Source organism: Rhinolophus ferrumequinum, chromosome X (assembly GCF_004115265.2).
Source record: "Rhinolophus ferrumequinum isolate MPI-CBG mRhiFer1 chromosome X, mRhiFer1_v1.p, whole genome shotgun sequence".
NCBI lineage: Eukaryota > Metazoa > Chordata > Mammalia > Chiroptera > Rhinolophidae > Rhinolophus > Rhinolophus ferrumequinum.
The window spans coordinates 16,358,457-16,377,307 of NC_046284.1; the positions used below are offsets into that span (position 1 = coordinate 16,358,457).

At 43.7% G+C, this 18,851-nt stretch overlaps 1 protein-coding gene across 1 annotated transcript; it reads left to right on the plus strand.

The window, feature by feature from the left end:
* Positions 1-3,516: 3,516 nt before the first annotated feature.
* Positions 3,517-7,377, plus strand: LOC117032992 (uncharacterized protein CXorf66-like). The gene is made up of 3 exons (XM_033124857.1): positions 3,517-3,604; positions 4,634-4,781; positions 6,477-7,377. Exons 1-3 carry the CDS (start codon positions 3,517-3,519, stop codon positions 7,375-7,377), a joined length of 1,137 nt encoding a protein of 378 aa, XP_032980748.1.
* Positions 7,378-18,851: the final 11,474 nt, after the last annotated feature.

Below are 18,851 nucleotides of genomic sequence, written 5' to 3' on the forward strand. Positions count from 1 at the left end.
ATTTTACTATAATATAAGACCCTATAATATAATAAGAAATATAATACCAGGTCTTATTTTATTATGGTATAAGACCCAGTGTTATATCACAGAAAACTGGGTCTCGTATTAACTTTTGCTCCAAAAGACGCATTAGAGCTGATTGGCCGGGTAGGTCTCATTTTCCGGGAAACAGGGCAAGTTTAGTGTGTGTGTGTGTGTGTGTGTGTGTGTGTGTGTCTGTCTGTGCATCACGTATATCATATGTATGTAAATGGGTAGAAAATGATCTGAGAAGCACAAGAAACTTTTGAGTCATTATCATTAGAATGGGAAAGGAGTCTGGTAGTGAAGGAAAGGACCCTTATCACTTTTTATTCTGTACATTTCTGTATTTTGGGGTTTCGCGTAACGGGGATGGATTAATATAACCCTTAAGAAACTCTGAAATGAAATTAAAAATAAAGATGAAGATTTCAGGCATCATGGCAGGCCATCAGCAAGAAATATTTAGAGAAATTTTCAACAGGTCACAAGAACTGAAGGCATAAAGGAAAGTTGAAATATCTCTGTGGTTTGAGATTTTTATAAGGTACATATATATATATATATATATATATACACACACACACACACACACATATATATATATATTTTTTTTTTCTTTAATTAAAAAAAATCTAAGGGGGAAAAAGTCAGCTTGAGGTAGAACTGCACTGTTGATTGAGGCCCAGAGGAGGGCAGTAGAAAGCCATGACGAGACAACCCCAGAAGGTGGTTCCTTGGTCTCATCTGAAAAAAAGCCTGATTCCAATTGCCACGTGTGGGGCAAGGACGACGTTGGGTACTTCTGATTCCACTGGCAATGGTGCTGGCCAAACTTTGGGAGCAAGACCATCAGATAAAAGTGTGGGGATATCAGAAAAGTGGCGAGGGTTCAACTCTGGAGAGCCAAGAAGAGACAGCAGGAAGAGGCATTCTTCACACAGAATCATCCAACAGCAGCCCAGGAGCAGGGTCCTGGGGCCGATGTCCTAGAGACATTTTTAGGGGTCTTGGGGACCACACAGCCCTGTTATTTTTTTCATTTGGGAATACTGGGGAACAGTGTGTTTTTGCAGGACCCATCAGCTCCAAGTCAAGTTATTGTTTTCAATCTAGTTGTGGAGAGCGCAGCTCACTGGCCCATGTGGGAATCGAACCAGCGATACTGGTGTTACGAGCACTGCACGCCACGCCAACCACTGAGCGAACTGGCCACCCCACACAGTCCTGTTTAGAAGCATGGGATGAATCCCTGGACCCTGCTCTTCTGCTTTCTAAAGTGGACAAGAATAAGGATGGTCCTGCAGGCCAAAGATGCAGAGCCAGGATTAGAGGGCAAGGACAGGGTCAGATTCTGTCTTACTTTAAAATATTTGATATTTTGTACATCATGCATTGTTTGCATTAATTTTGATTTTTTAAATATTGCATTAAAATATGATTTATATTGATTACTAAAATATTATTTATACTGATTACACTTAAATTCTGTGCCAGAGGCAAGTGCCTCACTGGGCCTCAGCCTAGTTCTGGCAATAATAGAAACAATTACAACATACGAAGCAAGAAATGAGATTTTAAAGTACATCTATTATGCACAACTTTAATCAAAATCCTACTCCAGGGCGGCCGGGTGGCTCAGTTGATTGGGTTCGATCCCCACATGGGCCAGTGAGCTGCGCCCTCCACAACTAGATTCAAGACAACGAGCTGCCGCTGAGCTGCGGGAGGGGCGGCCGGATGGCTCAGTTGGTTAGAGCACGAGCTCTCAACAAGGTTACTGGTTCAATTCCCGCATGGGATGGTGGGCTGTGCCCCCTGCTACTAAGATTGTAAACAGTGACTGGACTTGGAGCTGAGCTGTGCCTTCCACATCTAGATTGCCAGACAACGACCTGGAGCTGATGGGCCCTGGAGAAACACATTGGTCCCCAATAGTCCCCAATAAAATAAAATAAAATGAAATGAAATCCTACTACAGAATTTCTGAATGAAATGAATTCTAACGTGCCATTCATGTGAACCTATAAATAAAATCACATAAGTCTATGATAAAGAAGAAAAAGTAGTTTCTGTATCCACTGTGACTATGAAGTTAATGTTCAAATTTATTTGGAAGCCATTTCTGAAATACTGGCTTTAGGATATTGTCTATCAACTATCTATCAGTAGAAAAAAACTGATTTTAAAGAGTTGACAGACACATTCTTTCACTTTATAAGCATCACTGAAATTCAGATCATTTTATTGAAAAAGGAATAATATTTTCCTGTTTTAGGGGGTTTTTTCCTGGCTTTATCGAGATACAACTGATATATCACATTGTGTGAACATAGCATGTTCTGATCTTCATGATGTGAAAAAGTATTTGGGGAGCAGGATTATTTAGAGTTTCAGGGTAAAAGCGAGTTGCATTTTCTAAACAACAATTAATTTTGTTCAATTGCAATGGTCTCCAAAAGACAATTTCAAAGACTGCTACCCTTATAGGCCATGTTCTTTCATCTCTTTTCGATTCATTTTAGACATGAGGACATAAGACTTAAAGAAAGGCCTTCAGCACACAACCCTTGTATAAGGGTTACCCTGCCTACCCACCCCAGCTTTATTTCCAGCTAACCCCTCCCCGCATTATTCATTTGGCCATATAGAAATGAAGTTCCCTCAACCACGCTTTGCAAATACTGATTTCTCTGTCTGTAACACAATGTCCTTTCCTTCCTTTTGGGGTTCAAGGAATTCCTACTCTCATTTGAAAAGAAAACCACATTAAAAACTGCCCCTCGGCTCAAGGGTCGTCTCCCATAGGAGTCTCAACTCAGCGCATACATACTCCATTTGTGTGCTCCTGTAACATTACATACCCACACCGCCTAGGGACTGATTATTTACATGTCTGTCTCTCCCATTAGATTGCAAACTCCTTGAAGGCAGGAGCTATGTCTATTTGAATGTTCAGTGCCTAGTGCAAAGATTCCTGCCACATAATTGACAGTCGACACTCTTTTTGTTAAGTGAATGAATCATCCTTGCTACCTCTCCCCCTTTCATGCCTCATTGCCTACCCACCATCAAGTTCTACCCACCATCAAAATATTTCTCAAATTCATTGATTTTTGTCCACGTTCACCACCACCACTCTGCTTCAAGCTACTGTCCTCTGTCATTTGGGGCACTCTAACAGTCTCCTAATTGTCTTACTACTTTCTTCCCCGTGTGGCCCTCCAACCTATTCCCTATACAACAGTCAGAGTGGTTTTTCTAAAATGCAAGTCGCATCATGTCACTCGCTAGCCAGGAACTCTTCAGTGGTACCCCGTTTTTCTTAGAATAAGATCTAATACCCTTAACTTGACCTACACAGAAACTCATGCTTCCCCATGGTGAGATTATGACACAACATAATGATGTCATAAAGCCCTAGACCAGGCTGAACCCTGTCAAATACAGCAGTTTTCTTGGTAGAAGAAACATTTGAACTAAGCCCTGGACATGAATCTTTTAATTTGTGTCCTACTGTTCTTCGCTTGCACAACTAGCTGTTTAAATACAAACCAAACTGATGGGTCTTCTACTAAAGGTAAGCAGCTAACCTTTTAAAACCTAGAAATTATGATTTATAATATTATGCGTTCAAGCACTTAATTAAACAAGCTAGCTAGCTGTGTTTAAGAAATCAGCTGTTTCTTACATGTTACTATTAGTTGGTCTTTAACAATTTCTAGGACAATACCTCAGAGTTTTTCTCCTGTGTGAAAAATCTAAGCAACATAAAGTATAAAGAGTAGAGATATGCTGTCCCCTTCACTCCCCTTCCCCCCCCAATCCACCAACACCCGTCCCCAACCAAACTAGATAATACTATGTGAATGAAATGTGAACTGTAATTGAAAAATTTTAAAAGTTGGGGGGAAAAGGTGAAGGAGAATAAGAGGCTCAAATTTCCAGGTAAAAAACAAGTCATGGGGATATAATGTACAGCATAGGGAATATAGTCAGTAGAATTGTGATAGCGTGGTACAGTGTCAGATGGTTGCTGGGCTTGTGGTGATCACTTCTTTAGGTAGGTTAAGTGTTGAATACCTACTGTATACACCTTAAACTAATATAAAATTGTATGTTAGCTGTATTTCAATAAAAGTCTTTAAAAAATACTATGTGAATGAATCTGCCATGGTATCTAATACATAGTAGGCTTCAACAAAGGTTTTTTTCTTTTCCCATCATACACATTCCCTTTTCCCATCCCTTTTCCCATCATACGCGCGCGCGCACACACACACACACACACACACACACACACACCACTCAAGTGCATTCACACACGCAAGACATACACACACATTCCAAAACTTAGGTAATGGGGTTAGAAAGCCATGATGCAGGGGTAACCCAGGTAATTGTACTGATTAGCCAGAGATGTGTCCCAGACTTGGCTTCTAGACTGTGACTGGGGACATGATAGAGGGAAGAAAATGACAGTGGAACACTTATGCTTAAGGAAATCATTGATGAAGAGGTTTGATTTTGACCTATAGTGGCAAGCCACAATCAAATGGAAGAAAACTTGGTCACCTAACATTTTCTTGTGACACAATCTCTTTGACAGGACGTAAGAACCTTGAATCAATGGAGACCAAACTGGAGTATTTTAGAAGACGTGTACTCATCATCATAATTGGTACTATGATCATGGTTTTTGGCTTCGGCTGTTTTTGCTTCATCTATTACAACTGCTCGAGCGATGAAGCAGCAATGTAAGTTTTACACCTTTGAATTAAGAATGCAAAGGGTGTGTGTGTGTGTGTGTGTGTGTGTGTGTGTGTGTATACATATAGTGGAGGTTTCATTGTTGTTGTGGTTACTTAATGTTAACTTTAGACTTCTAAGGAGTTACCAACGTCTTATAGGTGAATACTTAAACTTAAATGAAATTAGCTCTTAAATATTCTCACTACATTATCAACTTTAGCCAAAGCTATCTCGTATTCAGTGTTCAGCTGCACCCCAGGCTATTAATTTCATTATAAATTGAGTCTAGGCGACTGAATAAGAAACTGTGGTACATTTATACAATAGAGTATTACACAGCCATAAAGAAGAATGAAATCTTACCATTTGGAACAATATGGATGGACCTAGAGAACATTATGTTAAGTGAAAAGAGTCAGACAGAGAAAGACAAATACCATCTGATGTCACTTATAGGTGGAATCTAAAGAAAAGAACAAATGAATGAACTAATCAGAAACAGTCTCAGAGACATAGAGGAACAACTGAGGGTTGCTAGATGGGAGGGGGGGTGGGGGTAAGGGGATTAGAGGGGATTAGAAAACAGTCGGTAACCACCAGATGGCCACGGGGTTATGAAAGTTAATTTGGGGAACGTAATCAATAATGTTGTAAAGATTTTGTAGGGTATCCGATGGACACTTGTCCCATTAGGGAGACCACCTCAGGGATGACGTAGATGCCTGATCACTGCACTGTACACCTGAAGCTGAACAATGATGGATGCCAACTATAATTTTATATCTATATATGTGTATGTATATATATATGTATATATATATATATATATGTATATATATATACTTACAAGAAGTGGAGTACAGCATTAGGAATAGAAACACTGGAAATGTAATGGCTCTGTGTGATGTCAGAGGGGTAGTGGATGGGGGAGGGGAGGTTCACACAGTGTGAGGGATATAAATGATAAACGTCTAAGTATTACTTTGTCTTGTGTACCTGAAACTAATTTAAAAATATATACTGACTCTGGGTGGTGAACACACAATGTAATTTATAGATGATGTGATACGGAATTGTACACCTGAGGTCTGTGTGATTTTGCTGACAGTTGTCACCCCAATAAATTTAAATATATATAAATAAATAAATAAATAAATAAATACGAGGAAAAAAAAAAGTTCCCCATCCAAGGACTGATGAGTAAAATATACCAGGCCTCCCTTCCTTCAGTTTTCAGGGAATATCGTGAATATAAACATGCATGAATAGATAAGTTGATGGAGTAAATGTAATAGGAAAACAATGACTTAGGTCTAAAGAGTTTATTTTTCTTGTGACAAGTCGTGACATTTGTGTATCAGTTCTGTATCAACTTGTGACATTTTTATAAAAAGTTTAACTTCTGGAATAAATGAAATTTCTCAATGGTAGATTTGAAACGACTTTGTGTTTTTCCATATGTAGACTATATAATCTAATGTGACTGAAATGGTAAAACGCTCTTAAGAAAATGAAAAACCCTGAATTCAACGTAAGTTCATATCTATCATGGCTTTTACCACACTCCAATTTCTCACTGTGTTCAGTTTTCCTACTAGAGCCCAAAAGTCTAAACTGACACAGTAGTCTCTGGTTTCTGGTGATGGCAATCATACTCTTTTGTTTTAAATTGTCACACTCCAAATTTTCTATATTTTCAGGGTCCCAAAGGAAGGTGTAGCGGCCAAGACTTCCAGGTCATCCAAAATACCACTCAATGGATCAAAGACAGCCAGCCCGTGCGTTTCAGAAAAACAATCCGTGATATTAGATATAGAAAAGTTATCTAGACCCTCCAGTCCAGAAAAGTCATTCATACCATCCTGTCCAGAAAATGTAATCAGGCCCCCGAGTCCAGAAATGTCATCCGTACCACTTAACACAGAAAAGTTAATCAGGCCATCAAGTCAAGAAAAATCATCGAAGCCATCGAGCCCCAAAACTGTATTCAGTTCACCCCACGTAGAAAAGACACGGAGAACATGCAGTCTAGATAAGTTACACGAGCTAGCTGGTTCCCGTAAGCTGGTCAGTCAGGGCAGTTGGTCCTATCCAAATATCGCAGTCAGGAAACCTTGCCCAGCCAGTCTACAATGTCCAGTGCGACAAACCAAGCCACCTGGTCCACCGTGCCCACAAAATCAAATCTTGCTACTCAAGCCCACTGGTTTACCGAAATTTACTGCATCCTCCGAACAGCCTAATGCAAAAAGCTCAGTCGGCACGGGTATGGCCGACACGTTACCTAGACCTCCATTAATCAAGCCTTGTCAGTACCCCCAGGAACAATTCCTTGTTCCCATGAATACTTCTGAATCTTTGGCCAATGATATTTCTGAGCCCAAGAAGACAGATGCTCAAAACCTCCCTTTTCCACATGAAGTGAAGCCTTTTTCCGAGTCCTTTCAGGACGTAGATTCCAGAGACGAGGCACTGTATGGCAACCTGACTGACAGTGATGAGATGACATCTGACAGTGATGATGACAGTGATGAGGAGATAACCATTATTTGCAACGTGTATCTCAATGAACTCATCCCTAAAAGGGCCCCAAATAATTAAGGGCTCAATAAAAATAAAAAGCATCGACTGGACAGAAGTAAATTTGTACCATCTATTTTATCACCATTCTTTTAAAGTGAAAATTCACTTGACAATCACTACTAAGTCCTGTCCATCTTGGAGGCAATTTATTTGAAAAATATTAAATAAATGGATGACATAACAAATGATGTTGCTGTAATTATTATTGCAGAAGACTCTTTTGATGTATGTTCAGTAGATCTGGTCACTTGTATGGGGCGTATAAGCATACACACATACACAAACCCAGAACGGAATTGCAAAAAGGGTACCCTGCACTCCTCCTTCCCTTGGATTAGCCCTCAGTTCAAGTCCCAACCCAATTTAGTTTTTAACGTGTACACAACACACAGTCTTCACAGTTCCAGATGGTCTTTCTATAGTGCCCAGTGCTTGGCAGAAGTAGCTCTGTGTGCTTGGTTCAGGCTGAGTTGGGGAAACTCCTGATAGCTATTTTTTTTCTTTTCTTTTAGGATTTTATTGGGGAAGGGGAACAGGACTTTACTGGGGAACAGTGTGTACTTCCAGGACTTTTTCCAAGTCAAGTTGTTGTCCTTTCAATCTTAGTTGTGGAGGGCGCAGCTCAGCTCCAGGTCCAGTTGCCGTTGCCAGTTGCAGGGGGCACAGCCCACCATCCCTTGCGGGACTCGAGGAATTGAACTGGCAACCTTGTGGTTGAGAGCCCACTGGCCTATGTGGGAATTGAACCGGCAGCCTTCGGAGTTAGCAGCACGGAGCTCAAACCGCCTGAGCCACCGGGTTGGCCTGATTGCTAGTTCTAACACCACTGCCTCCAGTGACTGCTGCCTAAAGGGAGGCTCTAGCACCCAGCAGCCACCCCTGGAGCTCCATGACACCAGTCTAAGTGTTCTAGTCTTTGTAACTCTTCACAACGCTTTTCATTCTTTTGGTTACCCTTCAACATGGGACAAGTTTGCCCTGTTGTGCATTCTCAAAAGATCCAAGTTGGAGGTCTGATCATCTCCCCATTTTCCCTACATGGTACCTCCCCACCCTGAATCGCCAGGGGTGGAAAGGCAGGGGAGAACTTTGGAGTGATGTCCTCGGACTTCTCCACTGATGAGAGGTTATCTTGCCTTCTTCCAAGGGAGTGGGTGAGAAATGCAGGCAAATTCTTAGATGACCAGCCTGTCTTCTACTACAGTGTAGTTCCCTACAGTATCTACCAGGCCCAAGTTAAACGCCAGTAGCCAGCTTATACTGAAGGTGTACTATTTTCCAGGCATTGTACTAGCGCCTTTATGTTTTGTGGGTCCAAAAGCTGCAGTCAAATTTGCTGGTTCACTAGAAGGACTCACAAAACTCAATAGCAGGTTATACTCATGCCTAAGCTTGATTAGAGCAAAAATAGACCAAGAACAACAGAAAAAAAGATATCAATCAGAAGTAATCTGAGAGGTCAGGCACCTGCTTTGGAGCACGTCCCCATCTGGGGCTCCCAGGCCATGCTTTCTCTCTAGCAACAAACTGCAGGGACATGTGCAGAATATCTCTGTCATGCAGGGTCTCTGGTCCCGCTCCCCACATAAGAACACAGGACATGGTAAGGCCAAAAAGGAACACCCACAGAGCCACAGGGTAGTCAAACCACTACATTCTCGCTGGCGGCTGGGTTGGAGACACAGGAAGCAGGAGTCACACGATCTGCAACCTGCCGTCTGCTTCTCTGCCAACTAACCAACCTCACTTGCTACCTGCACTCCGCCGAGCTAACTGCAATCCGCTCTAGCTAGCTCAGCCCTCATCTTCTTGCTAGCCCCCATTTGCTGCTAGCATAGCCACAGCAGTTATATTAATGGCCAATGGCTCACTGGTTACAGCTGACAGCCAACTAGCCACAGCTGATGGCCATCCAATCACAGTTGATGGCCATTTACTACCCGAGCCAGCACCTTTCCACGTGAGGCCGAGAGCCTGGAAACTGCACTCCAGGCTCTGTCCCCACACTCCACCCCTACAGAGTCTCGCCTCACAATCTACGCAACAAGCGTCTTCCGCGAGTGGCCCTGCGTGAGGAGCCTGGAGGTGAATGTAATATCCTGGACACAGCCAGGCTCTCTGGGCACAGCCAGGGTTTCTCAGGGCACCACCAGTCCTTCTGGGCACAGCCAGACTTCCTGGGCTTCTTAGGGTACCACCAGTCTCCCCGGGCACAGCCAGGGTTTCTCAGGGCACCACCAGTCCTTCTGGGCACAGCCAGACTTCCTGGGCTTCTTAGGGTACCACCAGTCTCCCCGGGCACAGCCAGCGCCTCTCAGGGCACTGCCACTCCCTCTGGGCTCAGCCAGACTTCCTGGACTCAGCCAGGGCCTCTCAGGGCATTGCCACTCTCTCTAGGCACAGCCACACCCCCTGGACACAGCCAGGGCCTCTCAGGGCACTGCCACTCTCTCTGGGCACAGCCAGACTTCCTGGACTTAGCCAGGGCTCTCAGGGCACTGCCACTCTCTCTAGGCACAGCCACACCCCCTGGACACAGCCAGGGCCTCTCAGGGCACTGCCACTCTCTCTGGGCACAGCCAGACTTCCTGGACTTAGCCAGGGCTCTCAGGGCACCGCCACTCTCTCTGCACACAGCCAGACTTCCTGGACTCACCAGGGCTCTCAGGGCACTGCCACTCTCTCTAGGCACAGCCACACCCCCTGGACACAGCCAGGGCCTCGCAGGGCACCGCCACTCTCTCTGGGCACAGCCAGGCTTCCTGGGCTCAGCCAGGGTTCTCAGGGCACTGCCACTCTCTCTAGTCACAGCCAGACTTCCTGGGCTCAGCCAGGGTTCTCAGGGTACCATCACTCTTTCTGGGCACAGCCAGGGTTTCTCAGGTACCGCCAGTCCTTCTGGGCACAGCCACTCTGTCTGGGCACAGCCAGGGTTCTCACGTATTCTCGACAACTGCCAGTCGAGACACAAAAGCAAACATCCACCGGTTCTACCACAGGGTGGTACGTTCCCAAGTAAACAGTCAAGCGGTCCATTAAACTAGGGATGGAGCCAATTCCCCATAGTCCACAGTCATTAGCCAGGGCGGTGCACTGGCCTTACAATGTGTGCCCTCTCTGCAGGGTGAGGGCTTCAAGTCCTCCCCAACCTGGGGGTGAGGGCCTCAGCAAGGACTTCCCAGCCCACAGGGCCGCAACGACCTTCGCTTTCTCCAACCCATGCTGTTTGGGGAACTGTGGGGACAGAGCCAGGAGAGCAGTTTCCAGGCTCTTGGCCTCACGTGGAAAGGTGCTGGCTCAGGTAGTAAATGGCCATCAACTGTGACTGGATGGCCATCAGCTGTGGCTAGTTGGCCATCAGCTGTAACCAGTGAGCCATTGACCACTAATATAACTGCCGTGGCCACACTAGCAGCAAATGGGGGCTAGCAAGGAGATGGTGGCTGAGCTAGTAGGCGGCGGAGTGTGGACTGTGGATCGTGTGGCTTCTGCTTCCTGTGTCTCCAACCCAGCCACCAGCGAGAATATAGTGGTGTGACTCCCCTATCTATGGATCCGTGGGTGTTCCTTTATGGCCTCACCATGTGCTGCGTTCTTATGTGGGGAGCGGGACCAGAAACCCTGCATGACTTCCCACATGACAAGAACCGTCCACGTCCTCCCTCCCCTCCACAGGGGTCCAGCTCTCCGGCAGCCGCTCCTCCTGGTCTTCCTGAGACTGAGTGTTCATATGCACAAACTGCTCCACCGCCCTTCGAAGAGTTTCAGCCAACACCATACCCTGCTCGCTGCGCCATGTGTCATGCAGGGTGTCAGGCGGGGTCTCTGGTCCCGCTCCCCACACAAGAACGCAGGACCTGGTGAGGCCAAAAAGGAACACCCACGGAGCCATAGGTAGGGGAGTCATACCACTATATTCTCACTGGCGGCTGGGTTCGAGACACAGGAAGCAGGAGCCACATGATCCACAGCCTGCTGTCCACTTCTCTGCCAACCAACCTCACTTGCTAACTGCAATCCGCTCTTGCTAGCTCAGCCACCATCTCCTTGCTAGCCCCCGTTTTCTGCTAGCGTAGCCACAGCAATTATATTCGTGGCCAATGGCTCACTGGTTACAGCTGACGGCCAACTAGCCACAGCTGATGGCCATCCAATCACAGCTGATGGCCCTTTACTATCCGAGTGAGCACCTTTCCACGTGAGGCCGAGAGCCTGGAAACTGCACTCCTGGCTCTGTCCCCACAGTGTCTGGCCAGGAAACCCTGTTTGAGTCTGTGGGTCCGAGGCTTTTACTGAGAACTGGTCACACAGGTACATCACACTACGTGAGCACCATGGCAAGTGCAAGTCAGGATCCCAACAAGGAAACCAGATGCATAGCATCAGTGTTGATGATAGTACAAAGCAAGCCTCGTCAGCTGATACAGCATGGTCCATCGCTCCAGGTATACAAAACATGAGCATCAGCCATTGCCGTAAGACATTCTGAGAACCACATCCCCAGGGCTTAGCCCATGGTCATTCATGATTCCAGAGTCCCTGGAAGACATACAAGGACTAAACAACCAGAGCTCCTGTGTTAACACTTTCTCACACTTCACGTATTTTATTTAATCGCCAACAGTCCCGCATTATATGGGGGATTCTATGACTTAACCAAAGCTAACATATAGTAAGATTACAACTGGTTGAACTGAGATATTACCCTATTGATTGGCTTATCATAGCTGAAACTTTCATGATGCTGTACAGCCTTCTCACTACCAGCTTCTAGGGTACCTGCCTAGTCACAGATCACCCAATCCATTGGGGTGAGCAAAATCCCTACTTGACTTTTAATCAGTATGGGCCATTTACCAGCCTACAAGGAACATATAAAGATGTCTTATGTTCATTCAGATCTTACTTCCCCATGGCCTCTGCCTCTACTGGTGGGCCCCTGGTGGGGTCTGTACCCATAAGGTCTTCATGAAATTCACAGATGGCACTAAGTGGCTGCTTGTGTATATGCATTTGAAAAGCATTGTGGGAGATTACGGACTTGATTTCCTATTGGTATTACCCGTGTATAAAAGACAAATTATAAAGGGTTAGAATTCGTTTGGGTTAGAAAAGCCTGGTCTTTTTAAAATTCACAAATAGAAACAAAAGTTGCGATCAAGTTTTTAAACTGTTTACTATGAAAACAGTTCAAACATCTATAAAAATAGAGCAAGTAGTATAATGACCACTCATATAAGCATTGCTCAGATTCAGCAATTATCACTACATGGCCAATCTTGTTTCATTTATACTCCTATTCATTCCTCTTCCCATTTGTCCCTTTAAAAGATAATGACTTTTAAAATACATAAACACAAGACCATGATCTCACCTAACAATGAATAATAATTCCTTAATATCAATTATCCACTCAGTATTCAACTTTCCCCATCCCTCTCCTAATTTGTTTCATGGTTGCTTTGTTTAGATGATGTTGATCAGTGTTTGACAGCATGTACGACCAAGTTTTTTTAAATCAAAATTACAACTTCATTGTCTAATCTGGTTTCTTATCATAGGATGATTTTAGAGTTAATCTGAACTGTCAGTAGCCTGGAAAATAACAAAAGTTAAAATTGTGTGGTTTTCCGTTGAAATCCAACTGATGTCTTGGTAGGCAAAGCCAAATAATGTAAACTCTATTCTCTTTCCCATTTTGAAGCTAGAGGCTTGTAATACTTTAAAAGGTGTGAATATTAAGATCTAATAAAAATGACTAACTGCCAGTGACAACTCATGATAATGACATCTTAAGAACAAGTTATCTGCATAACTATGTATGTTCCTTTTTAAACCACAGTTAATTATAGAGTAGGAGTCTACAGAATATTTGAAGCTCATTCCATATGCAAAATTCTAAGTGCATTAATGGGGGCTTCACACATAAAATTAGTATAGCATATGCAATAAAAATATGTACCATGAGTCAGAGAAGAATTCTAGCAAAAAAAAAAAGAAAGAAAATTACCAGTCAAAACTTGCCTGGGCTAATAATTAAAATAATAAAGTCCTTTCACTGCAATAGTTAGTCTTTAGTAATTCTCCGAAATGTCCTGATTTAAGTGAGAGTCCCAAATTTCTATTTCCTGGCCTTCTTGCAGATTGTCTTGTCTCTCACGGTACCTTACTCCTATCTTGTCTCTCGCTCTCTGTTTCTTCTTTCCCCTTTTCAGCAAGAGTCAGGGCCATATGTTCAGTCAGCCCAGGGCTTCCTTACATTTCAGTTCTCCAGGGGGCACTTCCCTCTGAGACCACCCCTCCTCTCTTTCTGCTGAATCCACCTTCTTTACACTCATCTCCAAAGCTCATACGTTGCCCCTGGTTATGGGACTGAAATACATAACAATTTGCTCCTTTTGTTCAGTACAGCTCTTTCTAAAACCCCATCCCTTAAAAAAGCGTTAAAAGGTCAGATTTCAAATATTTCTCACATACGTTTTATAAATGAAATTATATAAACATGGAGCTGAAAGGATGCTTAGAGATCCTCTTGTCTACCCTCCTGTGGGGAGGGAGAGCTGTGAAGAACTGAAGTAATGCTCACTCAGCAATAAGCGCACTTTGCGTTAGGGTTGGGGAGGCGAGCTGACTGTGGCCTGGTGCCCGGATTACAGACCTTTAAGTGGCCACAGAGAACTGATACACCACATGTGGGATGTTTATGGTGGCTTCAAGCAGGGACTTATTAAAAGTCTTCAGCTTTATCAGTTCCCCAAATCCTACAGTCCCTGCCTCACGGTGTGCGATCTCTAAGAATTAGAAGCAGCAAAGGAAGGGAAATAAAAACAGGAAAATAGCTCTGTGGAAGCTTCAGCCAAATATCTCCTTAACTGTAACCCACATACAACCCTCAATAATTCCTATGTGGCAGTGACCTTAGAAAACAAGGGCTAAGCATGATTAATTAGTTTTGCAATTATTTATATAACGCACAGAAAGGGTCATCTTTCAAATAAGCAAGGGATAATTATAGCTTACACTGAAGAACTTTCAGATCGTTTCACTTGTTTAGAATTATGCCTTTATGTGCCTGAATCAAAATAACACATTGAAAAGACTGCTGAAGGAGATGAAGAAAAAAATTGCCATAAATCTGTCATATATAAGTTTTACCTTTAAAAATAAAATATAGGAACAAATATAGCTATTTTTCTCTGAATAGTAGAAATTTGTTGATAATAAAAAATTCATATATATCCTCCATCATCAGTCTCTTCCCTTAGTGACCTATCCTCCTTGGAAAATGGACTATTTTTAAATATTGTATTGAAATGACCAAAAGGCAAGTAACTAGAAAGAGGAACAGAAGGAACAAAGGCCTACAGTAATAAATGGCTGAGATAATTAGTCCCAAAAATATTGAGAGTGGACTGCATCTATCATATATAGACTTTCTCTGCCATTTTGCAAAATAAGAAAATCAATGTCAAATTGCATGGCTATAAATTGGAACACAACAATGTGACTGAGTGTCTGACCTTTAATTTCATATGTTCATCTAAATAAATACATAGGTATTCACAGCAAAGTTAAATAAAATTTTAAATATAACAAGAATAATGGCAGATACTGCAGATTATTAACAATAAAGGCAGTCAACTCCTGAGAGAGATATTTGTTCAAAAAAGAATGTCACTATTGTGTACAGAAGTCTCATTTATAAACCTTAATTTTGTTGAAAGAACAGTGATGACAATGAGTGAGATAGTCAAAAATAAAGCTTTCTGATGAAATAGTGCCATTTGCAACAACATGCATGGACCTTGAGATTATAATGCTAAGCAAACTAAGTCAGACAGAAAAAGTCGAGAACCATGGCTTCACTCATATGTGGGATATAAAACTGAAAGCAACAAAGGAACAAAACAAACAAAGAAACAAAAATTCATAGACACAGACAGCAGTTTAGTGGTTACCAGAGGGTAAGGGGTGGATGTGGGATGGTAGAAGAGGGTAAAGGGGGTCAAATATATGGTGACAGAAGCAGAACTGACTCTGGGTGGTGAGAACACAATGTGATATATAGATGATGTATTATAGAAACGTACAATTGAAACCTATGTAATTTTACTAACCATTGTCACCCCAATAAATTTAATTAGAAAAATAAATAAATAAAAAATAAAGTTTTCTATGCTGATCTTTTGAGGCTACTACAGGAAACAATAAGAACATATTACAGGGGATTTCTGGTCAAGATGGCGGAGTACGTAAATGATATGTTTTCCTCCTCTCATGACCTCATCAAAATTACAACTAAACTACAGAAGAACCATCACTGAGAATCGACTAAAGTCTAGCTGAACATTAGTCCTACAACTAAGGATATGTAGAAGATGCCACCTTGAGACTGGTAGGAGGGGCAGAGATATGAAACAGACTGGTCCCACACCCACGTGTGGTGGTTAAAAATCAGGAGGGATAGCTCAGCTGCAGAGGTCCCCCTGAGAGGAGTGAGGCACCCCCAGCCCCACACCAGTCTCCCCAGCCCAGGGTTCCAGTGCCAGGAAGAGAAGTCCCTACAACTTATGGCTGTGAAAACCAGAGGATATTGTGGTTGAGTGAGACGAACAGCGACTAGAGTCCCAGGCATTCCTGTTAAAGGACACACGCATTGACGTACTCGCTGATGGACTCTCTTGCTTTCAGCTCCAGTGCTGGGCAGCAGTTTGAAAGGTGTCGGGGACATATGGGGAGGAACTGAAATGTCTGGCTAAGAGCAAGGGCTGGAAGGGTAGCACTTTCCCAGACAGAAGAGCTGGCAGAATCCACTATTTCTTTGTTGAGCCCTCCCCACTCCCAATGAGCAGACACTATATCTGAGTCTCCATCAACCTTGCTAACACCCTGGTGATTCTCTAAGACCGCACCCAAACCAACTTGCGGACCCACCCAAGCCACTTCCAGTGGCTTTTCCATTCGAATGGCCTGTCTTGGATCATGTTGTGGACTTTCCTAAAACTTCTCAAAGGTTCACAAACCCCAAATAAGCAGCATCTGGTCTCAGCATGCCCCATACCTCTTGCTGAGCACGCCCAAACCTGGCAGTAGCGGCACCTGGTCTTGGTTCATGGCGGCCTCTCCTAGGCATCTCCAAGCCCAGCACAGTTGGCTGCCATTTGTGGCTCATGCCAGTTGGCCCCCAGCAGGGCACAGGCTGAGGCTGAACTTGGCCTATGGCAGGGCCCCTCCTAGGAGTCCCCAGGCCAACACACCTCGTGGCCGGCTTCAGACTAAGCCGGAGCACAACCCGGCTGCCTCTGTGGACAACACACCCAAAGGGCAGACTAGGTAAGCATCAGAGCCCCACTAAAGCAAATCCCACTCTATCGGGTCAGCCCCTGCACAACAGCTCCTCCAATGTACTCACTCACGGCCACTTCTCACAACCAATCAGCATGAGGATCAACCCCTCCCATTGACATGTCAACAGCAGTAGAGGCTCAACTACAGCAGAAGGGCACACAACCCACACAAGGGATACACATGAAGCACCCAGCTCAGGTGACCAAGGAGATTGCACCACTGGGTCCCACAGGACACCTACTACATAAGTCCACTCTGCTAAGATCAGGAGACATAGCAGACCTCCCTAATACACAAAAACAAACACAGGGAGGCAGACAAATGGGGAGACAAAGAAACATGTCTCGAATGAAAGAACAGAACAAAGTTCCAGAAAAAAAACTAAACAAAATGGAGATAAGCAATCTATCAGACGTAGAATTCAAAACACTGGTTATAAGGATGCTCAGTGAACTTAAAGGAAGAGTAGACGAACTCAGTGAGAAGTTTAATAAAGAGATAGGTGGGGAACGTAATTTAGTGGTTACCAGAGGGTGAGGGGGTTGGGGGGTGGGAGATGAAAGTAAGGGGGATCAAATATATGGTGATGGAAGGGGAACTGACTCTGGGTGGTGAACACACAATGTAATTTATAGATGATGTGATACAGAATTGCACACCTGAAATCTATGTAATTTTACTAACAATTGTCACCCCAATAAATTTAAAAAATAAAATTTAAAAACATAAAAATAAAAAAATAAAGAGATAGGAAACATAAAAATGGAGATAGAAAATATAAAAAGAACCAGTGAGAAATGAAGAATACAATAACTGAAATAAAGAATACATTAGGGGCCAGCCTGGTGGCTCAGGTGGTTGGAGCGCCATGCTCCTAATGCCGAGGTCCCCGGTTCGATTCCCCCATGGGCCAGTGAACTGCGCCCTCTACAGCTAAGATTGTGATCAACGGCTCTCCCTGGAGCTGAGCTGCCGAGAGCAGCTGGAGGTTGGCCTAAGCTGCCACGGGCTGCTGTGTGCTGCCAGGAGTGGCTGGTGGCCAGCGTGAGTGGCCGGCAGCCAGGGTGAGCGGCCGGAAGCCATTGTGAGCAGCCAGCAGCTGGTGTCAACCCCTCAGCAGATGCCATGAGCTACTGTGAGCGGCTGACAGACAACCGGTGACCAACTGCCTCAGCCAGGGAAAGCGCAAGGCTCATAATACCAGCATGGGCCAGGGAGCTGTCTTATACAACTAGACTGAGCAACGGTTTGAACCGGAGTGGCAGGGGGTGGGGGAGAGGCAGAAGAAGGGCGGGGGAAAGAATATATTAGAGGGAATCAGCAGTAGATTAGATAAAGCAGAGGACTGAATCAGCAATTTAGAAGTTAAGGTAGCATAAAACACCCAATCAGAACAGGAAAAAAAACACACAAAAACAAAACGTAAGAACAGTTTAAGGGGCCTCTGGGACAACATCAAGCGTACCAACATTCGCATCATTGGGGTACCTAAAGAAGAACAGAGAAAGCAAGGAATTGAAAACCTATTTCAAGAAATAATGACAGAATACTTCCCTAAACTGACAAAGGAAACAGACATACAAGCCCAGGAAGCACAGAGAGTCCCAAACAAGATGAACCCAAACAGGCCCACACCAAGACACCTTATAATTAAAATGGCAAAGGTTACAGACAAAGAGAGAATCCTAAAAGCAGCAAGAGAAAGGCAACTACTGACTTATAAGGGAGCCCCATAAGACTGCCAGCTGACTTCTCAACAGAAACTTTGCAGGCCAGCAGGGATTGGCACAATATATTCAACGTGATGAAAAGCAAGGACCTACAACCAAGGGTCCTCTACCCAGCAAAGCTATCATTTAAAATTGAAGGATAAAGAGCTTCCCAGCTAAGAAAAAGCTAAAGGAGTTCATCAACACCAAACCAGTATTACAAGGAATGTTAGAGGGACTTCTTTAAGATTAAAAAAAAATAAAAAGATAAAAATTATGAACAATAAAATGGCAAATAGCTACATATCTATCAACAATTACTTTCAATGTAAATGGATTAAATGCTCCACTCAAAAACATAGGAGGGCTTTATTTGAAGAAGGTGATACTTGGAACATCTACTTGTTTTAAAGAGATTTTATGGTTATGGAAACG

Excerpts from the sequence above, each read along its gene's own strand:
- LOC117032992 (XM_033124857.1), top strand. The coding sequence starts at position 3,517 with ATGAATCTTTTAATTTGTGTCCTACTGTTCTTCGCTTGCACAACTAGC. Across the intron at positions 3,605-4,633 it reads TGATGGGTCTTCTACTAAAG|GACGTAAGAACCTTGAATCA; the intron begins GTAAGCAGCTAA and ends TCTCTTTGACAG. Across the intron at positions 4,782-6,476 it reads TCGAGCGATGAAGCAGCAAT|GGTCCCAAAGGAAGGTGTAG; the intron begins GTAAGTTTTACA and ends CTATATTTTCAG.